The sequence below is a fragment of the Mus caroli genome, chromosome 7 (genome assembly GCF_900094665.2).
Source record: "Mus caroli chromosome 7, CAROLI_EIJ_v1.1, whole genome shotgun sequence".
NCBI classification, from domain to species: domain Eukaryota; kingdom Metazoa; phylum Chordata; class Mammalia; order Rodentia; family Muridae; genus Mus; species Mus caroli.
The window spans coordinates 136,896,923-136,909,567 of NC_034576.1; the positions used below are offsets into that span (position 1 = coordinate 136,896,923).

General features: G+C 46.1%; 1 protein-coding gene across 1 annotated transcript in view; it reads left to right on the forward strand.

Moving 5' to 3' along the window:
* Dock1 (dedicator of cytokinesis 1) overlaps positions 1-12,645 on the forward strand; it is a 497,315-nt gene that overhangs the window by 44,497 nt on the left and 440,173 nt on the right. Inside the window, exon 2 of the mRNA XM_021168435.2 lies at positions 7,464-7,547. Within this exon, the coding sequence (XP_021024094.1) occupies positions 7,464-7,547 (84 nt within the window). The remainder of the gene's footprint in view (positions 1-7,463; positions 7,548-12,645) is intronic.

The window sequence follows — 12,645 nt, forward strand, 5'->3', positions numbered from 1 at the left end:
AAAAAAAAAAAAAAGAATTTTGCAGTTTTGACTCCTGAATCATTTCTAGCTTGTTAATTTTTGTGATGCTCAGGGCGGGGGTGGGGGGATCCAGCTTTGGGGGTTGTTTGATTTTTGCTTAGGTATCCAGTTGTTCCCACCACCATCTGTTGAAATCTGACCTCTCCCTAGGAGATGGTCTTGAAGCCTTGTTGAAATTGCTTGTCCTGAGCACAGGGCTTTCTCCTTGTCCTTTGATCTGCCTGTTGGTGTCTATGCCTGCACCACACTGTTGCTGTGGCTTTGAAGTCAGGAAAATGGGAGGCCCCAGCTTTGTTCTCTTTCTCTTTCCTCTTAGCTACTCTAGAGTCAGAGTGATGGACACTTCTGTTTGTGGGGTTTCAGCGGAACTACACCGAGCTTTAGATTGCTCTGGATATCACTGACATGCTGACAGTTTGAAAATCTTTCTCTCCAAGACCATGAGTGTCTTACTATGGATACCTTTCCATTTGTTCGTGTCTCTTCATTCCTTTCTGCAGCATCTTACAGTTTCCCCGAGTGTAGCTTCTTTTTTTTCTTCCTGGGTCGAATGTATCTGCATTTCATTCTTTTTGTTCTTTAAGAATTTGTTATTAGTGTGAGCATATGTGTGTTTGGCACATATTCTGCGGTCAGAGGACCATTTTGTACAATCAGTTCTCTCCTCCGGGGGTCAGGCTTAGGTTACCGACTGAGGCAGCTCACTGGCCTGGTTTTTATTTTTATCTTTAAAACATCTTAGAAGCAGCACTTTGAACACTATCTATCATTTCTGCCTGGCTCTTAGAATCTTCCTGACATTCTCCTTCCTTCTTGTAGCACGCTTCCATCTTCCATCCATGCTACCCCCTGGTGTTAGAGGATCTGTTGTGTGCCAGGAGCATTAGAAATTTGTCCTAGGACATCACAGTTAGGTCTTTGAGGGCCCAAAGTCATGGAGAAGAATCACCGGGGAAGAAATGATGGGTGATCGAGCCCTGCCTGAGACATTTGCTCTGTAGCCTCTGCCAGCTACTTGACTTGGGTGCAAATGCAGCAGTGTCTCCTTTTGAAGGGACAGTTTAGAAACTCCAGCCTGCAGCCCCCTGGCAGCTGATGTGTGTGTCCCTTTCTTTGTGGTGATGGAAGGGATTCCCACAGGCAGGCACCATCTCTAGTGTTGCTTGCAGAGTCCTCCATGACTAGAGAGCTAACTTTCTTTCCTCTCAGCCCCTGCCTTTTAAGGTCCAATTCAAAGGATATGTCTTAGTGCATCCTGATTTTTTTTTCTTTAAGATTTATTTGTTTTTTTTATGTATATGAATATACTGTAACTGTACAGATGTTTCTGAGCCACCATGTGGTTGCTGGGATTTGAACTCAGGACTTTCTGAAGAGCATTCAGTTATCTTACCTGCTGAGCCATCTCACCTGCCCCCTGATTTTTTTCCTATCCAGTATTTTCTGAATGGCCCAGCATGGGAAAGGTTACCCCTTAGAGATCAGGCTTCTAACTAACTAACTAACTAACTAACTAACTAACTAACTGCTTGCTTCCTGTGTACCCAGCTCTTTCTAGGCTCAAGGTTACTTTAGAGTGGGTTAGCTAGGAGAGGGTCTGGGCTTGGGAAAAGCCGAGAGGAGACTCCCAACACACTGTGCTCTCCTGACTTGAGGCCAGGCTCCTGGCTGTGGCAGATGGGCCTGCAGGAGCGCAGAGGGAGGGAGCCCGGCCTCCATCCTCCCATGACGGTTTCTCAAGTCCTGAGATCATGGGTACCCTTGAACACTTTTCCCATTGAAGGCAAGATGAAGGGACTGAGATCACAAACAGAGCAACTCATTTTCACAGATTGGCATGAAGAAAGAATTTAATTATCTTTTAAGCTGCTGCCTGAAATCCTGCTATCCTGTTTCAAGCAAGGGTGTGTGGGACCCACACAGAACTCACCTTAGCTGCTGTGAGGAGGCTCTCTGTCCAGTGTGGGTGGGTAGAGCATATATCCTTAGACCCAAAACAGAATTGCAATTGACTGGATAAACCTCTAGCTTCCAGATCTAGTCAAGAGCATCCTGAAGAGGAAGGAACTGTCAAGGTTTTCTTTCCTCCTACTGCAAACCACCCAAGAGGGGATATTTTATGAGCTGGCTCAAGGCAGGATTTTTGCTGAGTGCCTTCAAAGCTAATATAGGTTTCCTTCATCTAACACAGTGGTGCTCAGTCTGTGGGTCACACCCCTTTGGGGGAGTGTGGGATGATCTTCTCACAGGGGTCATCTAAGACCAGCAGAAAACTCAGACATTTACATTATAGTTCATAACAGTAGCAAAATTACAGTTATGAAGTAGCAATGAAAATAATTTTATTGTTGGGGTCACCACAGCAGGAGGAACTGTATTAAAGGGTTGAAGAATTAGGGAGGGTGAGAACCCCTGGTCTAAGGAGTCATGGTTTGGGGAGGTACAGGGGAAGACATTTCAGCAAGGTCATGTGACTACCCAGTTGATAGAAGGCTCAGTAATAAGCGGTTTATTCTGGGTGTGCACAGAACCTTTGATTAAAGGGAACAAGATGGGATTCACTTAGGATGTGAACAAGGATGTGGCTTAGTTTAGGGGTGGGCTTTGCAGACAGGTGGGGCTGTGAAGTATGGAGAAGAAACCTTTCTCAGCAGCAGGAACAGCTCATGGTGTGGGAGCTATGGTGGTGCTGGAGAAGAGCGAGTGGACGCAGTCAGATGGCATGTACATCCCACTGGACTTGGGGGATGCTGTGCTGGGTACCCACTCTCAGAGGAAAGGCTGAATGAGGGCAGAGTGCAGCGTGTCATCAGCGCTGGGGAAGGGAAGGACTCCGTGGCTCTCATGGAGACTGTGGAGGGTTGGCCAGGTAGTTTGGGCGGGAGACAGTCTGGGAGGGAAGACACGGAGCGGTAGGGCTGCCTTCAACACCTTCTGCCACTCGAAGCTTGTGAAACTGGACGTGGATCTTCCTGTTGCCTCCCTTTGTCCCTCACTCCCTTCCTCCTTCCCTCCTTCTCAGTACTCATGATTAAATCCAGGCTCTTACATTTGCTGGGCAAGTGCTCTGCTACTGAGCTATGTCCTCTCCTCACGTTTTAATTTGAGAAGAGTCACTGAGTAATTCAGGCTGTCTTTGAATTCACACTGACTCTGAACTGGTGATCCTCCAACCGTAGAGTCCTGACTAGCTGAGATTAAAGGAATGACCAATCAGGCCCAGTTACTGTTTCCATCTGTTAAGTGGGACGATGGGCTGAACTAGATTTTTCCCATGTGAGAGTAGTGAAGTAGACTCCCCCACAGTGGGACTTCATGTCATTAGGTGCTGATTCTGCCCCCCTCAAGAAGTCACATAGCTTTGTAAGTGTGGTGATGTATGTTGATTTGATAATCCAGGTTTTTGTTAATGAGATTTTCTTAGTAAGGAATGAGAAATCACAAGTGGAGTCTTTTGGACTTGGGTGGCCCTTAGGATGGCACAGTGTTGGTACAACCTGTTCGTTTGTCATGTTCAAAGCTGGGTATTGTGATTTTTCTGGTATAAATCCAGATTGAGAGAAATGGGAAACATTCTATACTCACGGTATTAGGCAGTTTTAAAACAGAGGTAAATTAGTCTGACCACAAAAAGCTGTAGCTCAATGCTTGGTTCATGGAATGTGCATAGTACCTGTCAGTCAACTCCATCACCAGCGCCATCGCCATCACCATCATCATCACCATTACCATTGCCATCACCAGCAGTGACAGTACTTGTGGTGGCTCAATATTATGTCATCATCACCAGCAGCATCAACTCTAGGACCTCCACCCTCAGTCTTACCGACAACATTGGTGCCTGGAAGATCCCTTCTTCCTCTTGGGCTTCTGAGTCACCATTCCTCCTGATATAACTCACAGCTGTTTCCAAGATGATCAGGAACCTGAGCAGAGGTCATGGCTTTGCTTTCCTCATCTCTGATAAGCTTCGCTATCTGAGAGACAGGCCAGAGTGCTAACTTCATATTTTGGGAAGAAGATCCATACTTACTCTGGGCTGTTGCCAGTTCTTAAGAAATGAGTAATTATAAGAAAACTCACCATTCAGAGGGAGAGCTCTGTGACTGCCTTGTCTCCTCCATCATCACAGAGGCCATGCCACACTTCTACACTGGACTCCACCGTCCAGGATAGAGAAGTTTATGTTCCTGTGCATTGGTGCCTGGTGATGTCACCCATAGCTGGGCCAGTAAAAAAAAGGTGACAGGGGCCTGGGGAGATGGCTCAGTGAGTATAGTGCTTGTGGTACAAACACAAAGACCTGAATTTGGGCCCCTTGCATCCATGTATAAAGGTAGGCATAGTGGTGCAAGCTTGTAACGCTAATGCTTTAGGGTAGACACAAGTGGATCCCAGGGATTCAGTGACCAGCCACTCTAGCATTAAAGAAAATGTCTAGTTTCATCGAGAGACCTGTCTCAAAAAAAATAGAGGATGATATTTTAAAGTCAACCTTGGGCCTTTACATGCATCTGCATGGGTAAACACACCCTCATATATATATATATATATATATATATATATATATATATATATATACACACACACACACACACACACGTGCACATATGCATATACCACACACACACACACCATCACCACCACTACCACCACCACCACCATAAATAAAGGTATGTGGGCTTAAAGATGGATGTGCCCACGGCCCAGAAGCAGCTGCCTAGATCTGAGTGAGATAGGATAAGCGTGTTCTCCAGGGAAGGAGTTCCTAGGCCTTAGTTAACCACAACAAATGAAGGAAATCTTCCGGCTTGCATCTCTTTGCTGTGTCAAGTGAGCTCAGGTTAAGCCCAGATGTTTATTGCTGCCTTTTGCAAGATGGCCCTGTGCTCCTGATCTCTCATTCCCGACGAGGGCAATGTTGGAAGATTGATCATAAGAAGGAGCAGCCTTAAACTGAATGCTTTTAGGGCTTATTAAAGACAACTTTGCCCCCTTGTGCTTGTTTATCTCATATAACCTGAGAATCGAAAACTACAGGCATGTGCTTGCCTGGATTCAGGTTCCTGCAATGGCGACCAGTTCCAGCTGCCTTCAGGAGTGAATATGTTAATTACAAGATGCCACTTGACAATCGTTTTGCACATTTTTGTATGTGTATGTGCACACATTCATGTGTAGGTGGGCATGTCCATACAGAGACTCAACGGCATCTTTGCTGGTCATTCCTTAGCCACTGTGTACCTTGTTTTTTGTGACAGGTCTTGAAGTGACCTGGAATTTGCCAAGTAGGCTAAATCAGGTGGCCTGCAAGCCCCAGGGATCTCATAGCTTCCACCTCTCCATTGCTGGCGTTATAAGCACAAGTTACCCAGCTGGGCTTTTATGTTTTTAAACTGTGGGGTCTGGAGATTCTTTCTTCTGCCAGTCTTTCTTTGCTGCTAAAACACATCCTCACACATTTGGAACCCCAAAGCACCACACATTAATCGCTGTCCCCAGTTCTGGAGATCTGAAGTGTCACAGTTCAGGTCCACGCAGGGCTGTGGTCCACAACAGCTGTGTGGAGGAGCATGTACTCCGTGGGCCCAGCATATAGGACCATCTGGACCTTGTCTCCATTCTGGACTGTTCATCCTGTGCCCTTGTCTCAGGGGTTCTTTGTGACTACTTTGAGCCAATTATGTGATCCAGAATTAATGACCCCATCTGAAAACCCTAAGCTTGGTGACAACTGCAGAGGCATCTTCGGACATGTTGGGAACATTCGCACTGGGTTCTGGGAATTGAGATGGTAATTTCTTCAGAATATCAGTTTTATCTACCATATTCCTTTGTCAGATATTCTTACATTGTGGAGTGTTTTAATTTGCTGTAAATTTTGAGTTATTCAGTCATCAGCATTAACTTGAGTGCAGATTTGGGGCCAGTGCTGTGGTCATGACTGTCTGGTGATTTGGGGCCACGTGCTAATCAAAGAGCCGTGACATCCTTCACAGATACAATTGTGGGTCTGCAGGCTCGTTTCCAAGTTACATTTATGGTTTTGGAATGTGTGTATGAGATTCTCGGCTCTCTTTTCACTGCTTCTGAATAGGGAGGGTTCTTTGTGGGGAAACACTAAGAAAAAAATCATATGTATACATTTTGCATGTTCACACAGGCCCAGATGTGTTTACACTCAATGTGTTCGTTTTATTTCATTTTTAGTATGTCTGACTTTTTTTTTTTTTTTTTCTTTTCTTTTCCGGCTCTCTAACTGAGTAGGCATGCTGGAAGCGATGCTGTTCACGGCAGTGATATAAAAGCGTTTATGGTTCCTAAAGGCTTAAGAATATGGCTGTGCTGAACTGGGGACGCTCAGCATCTGCTCTGGGCCGCCTTTACCTGCGCCGTTATCTCCTGTTAAAGAGTCACTATAAAATGCTAAATAAACTTAATAACTGGTAACAACCCACTTTGCCAGTTGGGGACACTTACATTTTATGAATTTGGGGGAAATACTTGAGAAAATGGGATTTTGCAGGTATGTGTGTATTTTGATGCTTGAGATGTGTTGTGAGCCCGAGCAAGTGCCCTTGCTTTGACATTTTAGAAGGAACTCGGAAGCTGAGCATTACTCTTTACAGAAAAAGCGTGTCACCTCCCAATTCAATAAAGGACTTCGGTGTCAACTAAACTCACAGTGGGCAGATAGGGCAAAACATGCCTGTCATAGATGGCCTTAGCCGTCACCTTCACCCGCCTGGAAAAGGGAACTTCAATTGAGGAGTTGCCTCCATGCCAATGGCTTGAGGACATGTCTGTGGGTCATTTTCTTGGTTGCTATTGAGGTGGGAGGACCTAGCTCTCTGTTGGCAGCACCATCCCTAGGCAGGTTGGCTGTAGAAGAAAAGGAGCTGAACTTAGGGCTGGGAGCAAGCCAATAAACAGCGCTTTCCCAAGGTCTCCACTTCAATTGCTACCTCCAGGTTCTCAACTTGAGCCTCTGCCCTGGCGGTTATCAATGATGGACTGCAGTGTGCAACTACAATAAACACATCCCTACATACATTGCTTTTCCTCTGTGTTTTATCACGCAACAGAAGAAAGGAGCTTGGGGCTACTGCTGGGTGGGTAGTGGGTTTCTTTGTGGTGCTGGGGAAACATTTGGAATCTAGGGGTGATAAGTTGCATACCATGAATATAACCAAAGCCCAAGATTGCATACTTAAATCACATTCTCTCCCCACAGTAAAAAAAAAAAAAAAAAAAAAAAAAAAGCGGAGCTGCTTGGAATTAGGGGTGGTTATGAATTGGCACATGTTTAAGATGCACCCTTTCCCTTTTGTGTGTGGAACTGAAGGCTGCTCATGTGAGTTTATCTAGACCGAATATATCGTAATGTTGAAAATAATCATTTCTACGTTTGCTAATGCATTCTCCTGGCTCTTTTTCAACAGCCTTTTATAACTACGATGCCAGGGGAGCAGATGAATTGTCCCTTCAAATTGGAGACACTGTGCACATCCTAGAAACTTACGAAGGTAAGTGAGGCTGATGGTCCCGTCTGTCGATTTGGGATGATGCTTCAGGGCCTTCTCTGGGAAAGTGCTTCGCTGTCAGGGTGCTACTTTCTCAGGAAGGACACTTTCCCCATAGATCAATGCTCTTCCAGGCAAAGGTTGCTGGGGCAGCTATTTGTTAAATTCAGCGAGGCCTTGTTAAGGCCAACTTAAAACTAAGCATCATATTTTTAACCCCTAAAGGCTTCTCACTGGCTCGTTATTTTTTGTTTGTTTGTTTCATTGGTTTGTTTTGTTTTTTTCAAGACAGGGTTTCTCTGTGTAGAGATCCAACTGCTTCTGACTCCCAAGTGCTGGGTGGGATTAAAGATGTGTGGCAGTACCACCGGGCTGTGTGTAAATTTTGACTGAAACTGACTTGGTGAGAGACAGATTTGGAGAATTCAGTGTGTTGCTCTGATGTGTGTGATGAGTGTTTTGAGTCATCTTTTTTGTTTTGTTTGTTTTGTTTTGAAGTTTTCACTTTGATTTGTTAACCGTGTGTCTCAGGGGAAACTGCAACTGCCATGCTGACCCTTTCCTTTGTCTGTGACCCCCATTTTCTTCAGGGTGAAAAGATCACAAGTTATATGGGCCATGGTTCAAGGAAGCAATTGTGGCTTTTCTGATGCTCTTGGTTAGTGCCTTGCACAGCCTGCGAGCCACTGTGGGTGTTCTGCTGTGGTTGTTACTGAGTGTAGGGGCAGCGGCCGGGCGGGCGGGCGGGCGGGCGGGCGGGCGGCAGCGATGAGTTTGCTTTGTTTCTTCTCTCTTTTTAGGCATCGCTCCCCTCAGTTTCCTTAAGGGTGGTGTTTCTGTGTCTGCTGGCTTCCTTTTTCTGCCGGAAAAGATGATTCCATAAGCAGTGTTTGAGTCCTGGGACCTGATTTAAATAACCAAATTGCTTTTAGATCGGGTTCAGCAAAAGCCTTACAAGTGAGAGGGGAAATTGTAGACAGCTCATAGTAACCAACAAATTGAACTTGCAGAGAGGTCTTCACACTCCACTTTGCACAGGAGTGAGCTGTGCTCCGCTCCTGCCAGCCAGGCAAGCAGGGACTGGCTCCCGTGTCCCTCAGAGACATGGCTGAGAAGCAAAACCCTATTAAAAAATCCATGTCTTGTCCCTTATTTCTTCCTCGGATACAGGAAGACTCCGAAGAACTCTATTCCATTTGCACCATTTACTTGCAAACTGTGTGGGGGATGGGGGAGTCAGCTCTGTTTGCCTGGAAGCAGCTGGAGCTTGGCAAAAAGGAGCCCCAAAGCGAATGAGTGGCTGGCTGTGATGGGCGCCGTCTGCTTGTTTTCAGTTTTGACAGCTGACAGTTGGATTTCCTTATCTGCTCTCCCGTACAGATTGCCAGTGGCTTCGAGGAAACAGAGAGAGAAATTAAGTTGAGGTGAAGGATCAGGCATCTCATCTCAGACACTTTTTCTGATCTGAAGGGAAATGCTGATAGGTCTCTTTTACTTTTTTAATTGCCCCTAGCTACTTGAATGTGGAATCCCTGGTGTCTTTCCTGAATAGTTAATGATTTCCTGGGGGCACCTGGCTGGGTGGAGTGTGGTGTCTTCCTTTACTTCTGGAGGACACTGTCCCCTCTCAGCCCTTCCACCTCAGTCACATCAGTGGGCCTTGTTCTACACTAACCTCCCAATGATCTACTAGTGGCTTTGACTTCCAGTCTTCAGCCAGGATTAATTCGCAGGCCAGTCTTGGATCTGATTAAACCAGCACTGTCTTTACAAAAGGCTCTTTAATATAAAATGCTTTTCCCTTCCTGGGCAGCTAACTTCTTGGTAGATTCTGGTCCGAGAAATACATTAACTGCATCTTCCAGAAACTGGGTGACTTTATCATCAAGTAAAGATACCACTGCCAAGGTTTCCCTGCGCCTACATTCTGCTCATGGCTTGTTTTGGAGTTTGGCACAGTTTCCATCTTTCTCTTCTCTCCACTTTTCTTCTCTCTCTCTCTCTCTCTCTCTCTCTCTCTCTCTCTTTCTCTCCCTCCCTCCCTCCCTCCCTCCCTCCCTCTTTCCCTCCCTCCTTTCTTCTGTTTATCAACCTTGATTTTCTTTTTCTTTATGGTCCAGGATTTCATTATATAGGATGCTGCAAACACTGTAACATCTAAGCTCCCACTCAGTCTCCCTGTGCCCCATGCTAAGCTGGATTCCCCTTTTTTCTCCACCTCCCTTTTTTCCTTCTCCTTTTAAGATGATTAGTCTTTATTACATGCAGTTCAAAGACCACATTTCCCTTCAAGGTACAGTTAATTGCTCTCTGGGGCCTGCTGAAGTGGAGGGTGTCTAACTGCAGCCCAAAGGCCATATGCAGGTGAGGACAGCTCCCAGTGCCGCCCTCTGGAAAATTGTAAACGTAGTTAAGTCATTAGGAGATCTCTCTCTCCCTGTCTTTTTTAATTGTAAAAACTTGAATGCTCTTAGCATGAGTGCTGTAGACAACAACACCGTTAAAAGGTTGGACAGGCTCGCTACAGCCAGGAAAGGTACCTAACTTCAGGTCACAGTACTGTGGAGGTGGGCAGATGGCACTCAGTGCGGGCTCTTGCCTTTCCAGTCATTTCTAGTGTTGAGTGCTAACCAGTCACATGGGAACACCAGTCCCAGCTGCTCAGGAAGGGACTCTGGTGCTGTGTAAGTTTCCCCAGGGCTGGATGCTGTTTCAGGGCAAGCCTGAAGCACTGTACAAAGGTTAAGAAGTTATCTTTTGGATGTGGCTGTTACAACTAACCCTGATGAATTCAGGCGTTTAGGTGATAATGCTGTATATATTCTTGCAACTTCCTATGCTGGCATGTGGCCTCCCTGAGCTCAGGGCTGTTTTTCTGCTATGTCTGTCTGTCTGTCTGTCTGTCTGTCTTTCCAGTGGGTGTCTCTTTTCAGTATGGAAGGGCTGATTACATGAAGGGCAGTGGCAAACCCTGCCTGGGAGTTGTTCTAAGTGTGTTATCTGCCAGCTGAGCATCTTTTTGGCCAGCCTTGTCCCTTCCTTCTCATAGCCATTCGGTCACATCCCTTCATACTCATGGTGACACCCCCCTCTTCACACTAAACTTCCTTGCGCGCATCACTCAGTGTGGCTCAGCCCTGCTTGTCTTAGGCACCTTGTGGGTCATGAGCAGAGGCTGTGTCTGTAATTGGTGTGCGTAGGAAGGTTCTGGCGACAAGTGAATGGGCCCCGCTTGATGAAGCAATAATTTGTGCAGAACATGCTGGAAAGCACTTAGCTTAGAAATGCCATTACAAAAAGAAACTGCCAGCTAGCTATGCTAGGTCAAAGATTTCTCTTCTGACTGCTGTAACTCAGCCCCTCCAAACAATAAAAATACCTCCATCCCCCAAACCAAAACAAACGAGACACCACCACCACCACCACCTAAGCCTTTCTTGTACCTGGGTTCTTGCCCTATGTGTTGTGTATGTGTTTACCTTAGGTAGGTTTTACAGCTTTCCAGTCTCACTGCCTTCTCTTTATCTTGTTTTGCTCTTTTGTCTGGGTCTCTTTAGTCTTGGCCCTGTCTGCCCTGTGAGCATTGCCTCATGTCCTGCTGGCAGTAAAGGACTCTCAGCTCTGGGTCTCCAAGATCCTGTTGCCAGGAGGGAGGGCTTGTGTCTATTCTGCTGTACAGGGGATACAGCTATCTTCAGGCTGTTTCCCTAAGATGGTATGCTGGTGGTGGGTACAGGGTTCCTGGTTTTTATGGTGGTGAGGTGGGGTGAAGGTCAGATGTGCTCACTAGTAGCTGCTGTCTATGCTGAATTCTGAGCCCAGGCTGCCATGTTCTGATTGCTCTGATTTTCACCAGTTTTATTTTGGAGCAGTGGTAGGAGGTTGTTGAGTTTTGGCTTCATTGATTAGTAATAAGTCTGGGTTTTCTTCACATGTGTGTAGGGTTTCTTTGATGAATCATTTGTATAGTTTGATCCTTTTTTTTTTAACATCCTTTTTGCTGACTTCCCCCCCCCCCCCCCCCCCCCCGCAGTTTTTCTTTGATATTCTAGGACATCAGTCCTTTGTCACTTTCAGAGAAAAAGGGGCATACTAATGTTGAATGTGTGGGAAGGACATTGTAGCAGTGTAAAGGACGTTCCTTTTAGACTGAGTGGTACAGGCTTTGCATAACTCATTAGATTACGGCGCCATTTGCCCGGAGCCTATAATGCTGTAACTGTGGGCACTGATTCCAGGTTAGTCTAGCTGAAACCTCTGATCTGACAGTGGCTATTGGAATGTTTGCTATTCGGACACTTGACATTTAGAACAGGCTATATCCCTACTTGGTGTGTTTGGTCCTTATGTTAAAAGGGCGGAGAGGGTTCTTGTGGCCCTTCGAAGATTCCTGGACTTCCTTTTCCCCTTTCTAGATATATCTTTCTAATTATCCCTGGAGGCCCCTGTTCATGTCAGCAGCTGTGTATAGCCACTTTCGCCAGGATTACTTTCTGGGAGAGCTGAGGGACCCAATGTTGCCATGTGCTGTCTGTCCGTCCTTCCTCCCCTCCCCTCCCCTCCCCTCTTCCCCTCTCCTCTTTTGTATCATAGCTTGCTCTTGTGGGTTTCTTTAGTCTCTGGGGTCTGGTGCCTAAGACTCCATAATGTTGAATCTCTCAGAATTTCCCCAGTTCACCTTCAAATACTACCCGGTGCTCCGCAGAGTCCCATGGGACAAACGACAACAACAACACAAAGAGTTCTGGGATGTCTTTGACCTTACGAGTTACTTTCTAGAAACAAGGCGGCCAGAATCAGTCTTGGTAATTGTAAGAAAATATCGATCTGATTTCTTGGCCTGGTGGGATTATGGGGAGATGGGTTCATGGCCATGGGCCTTTTGGCATCCTTATGGTGTCCCATATGCTGGGTAGGACTCACCCATTCAGCACTTGATGTGAATGAACAGTTCAAGTGTCTCTCCTTTCATTGCTTACTTTCCTTTTCTTGTAACAAGAAGGGATAGGAAGTTGGAGTCAGGCCAACCCCTAAGGGGGCAGGGTCTATGAGTGCTTGGCCTTGGTGCTTCCTTGGGAGTTGTCCTTGCCACAGAAGTACT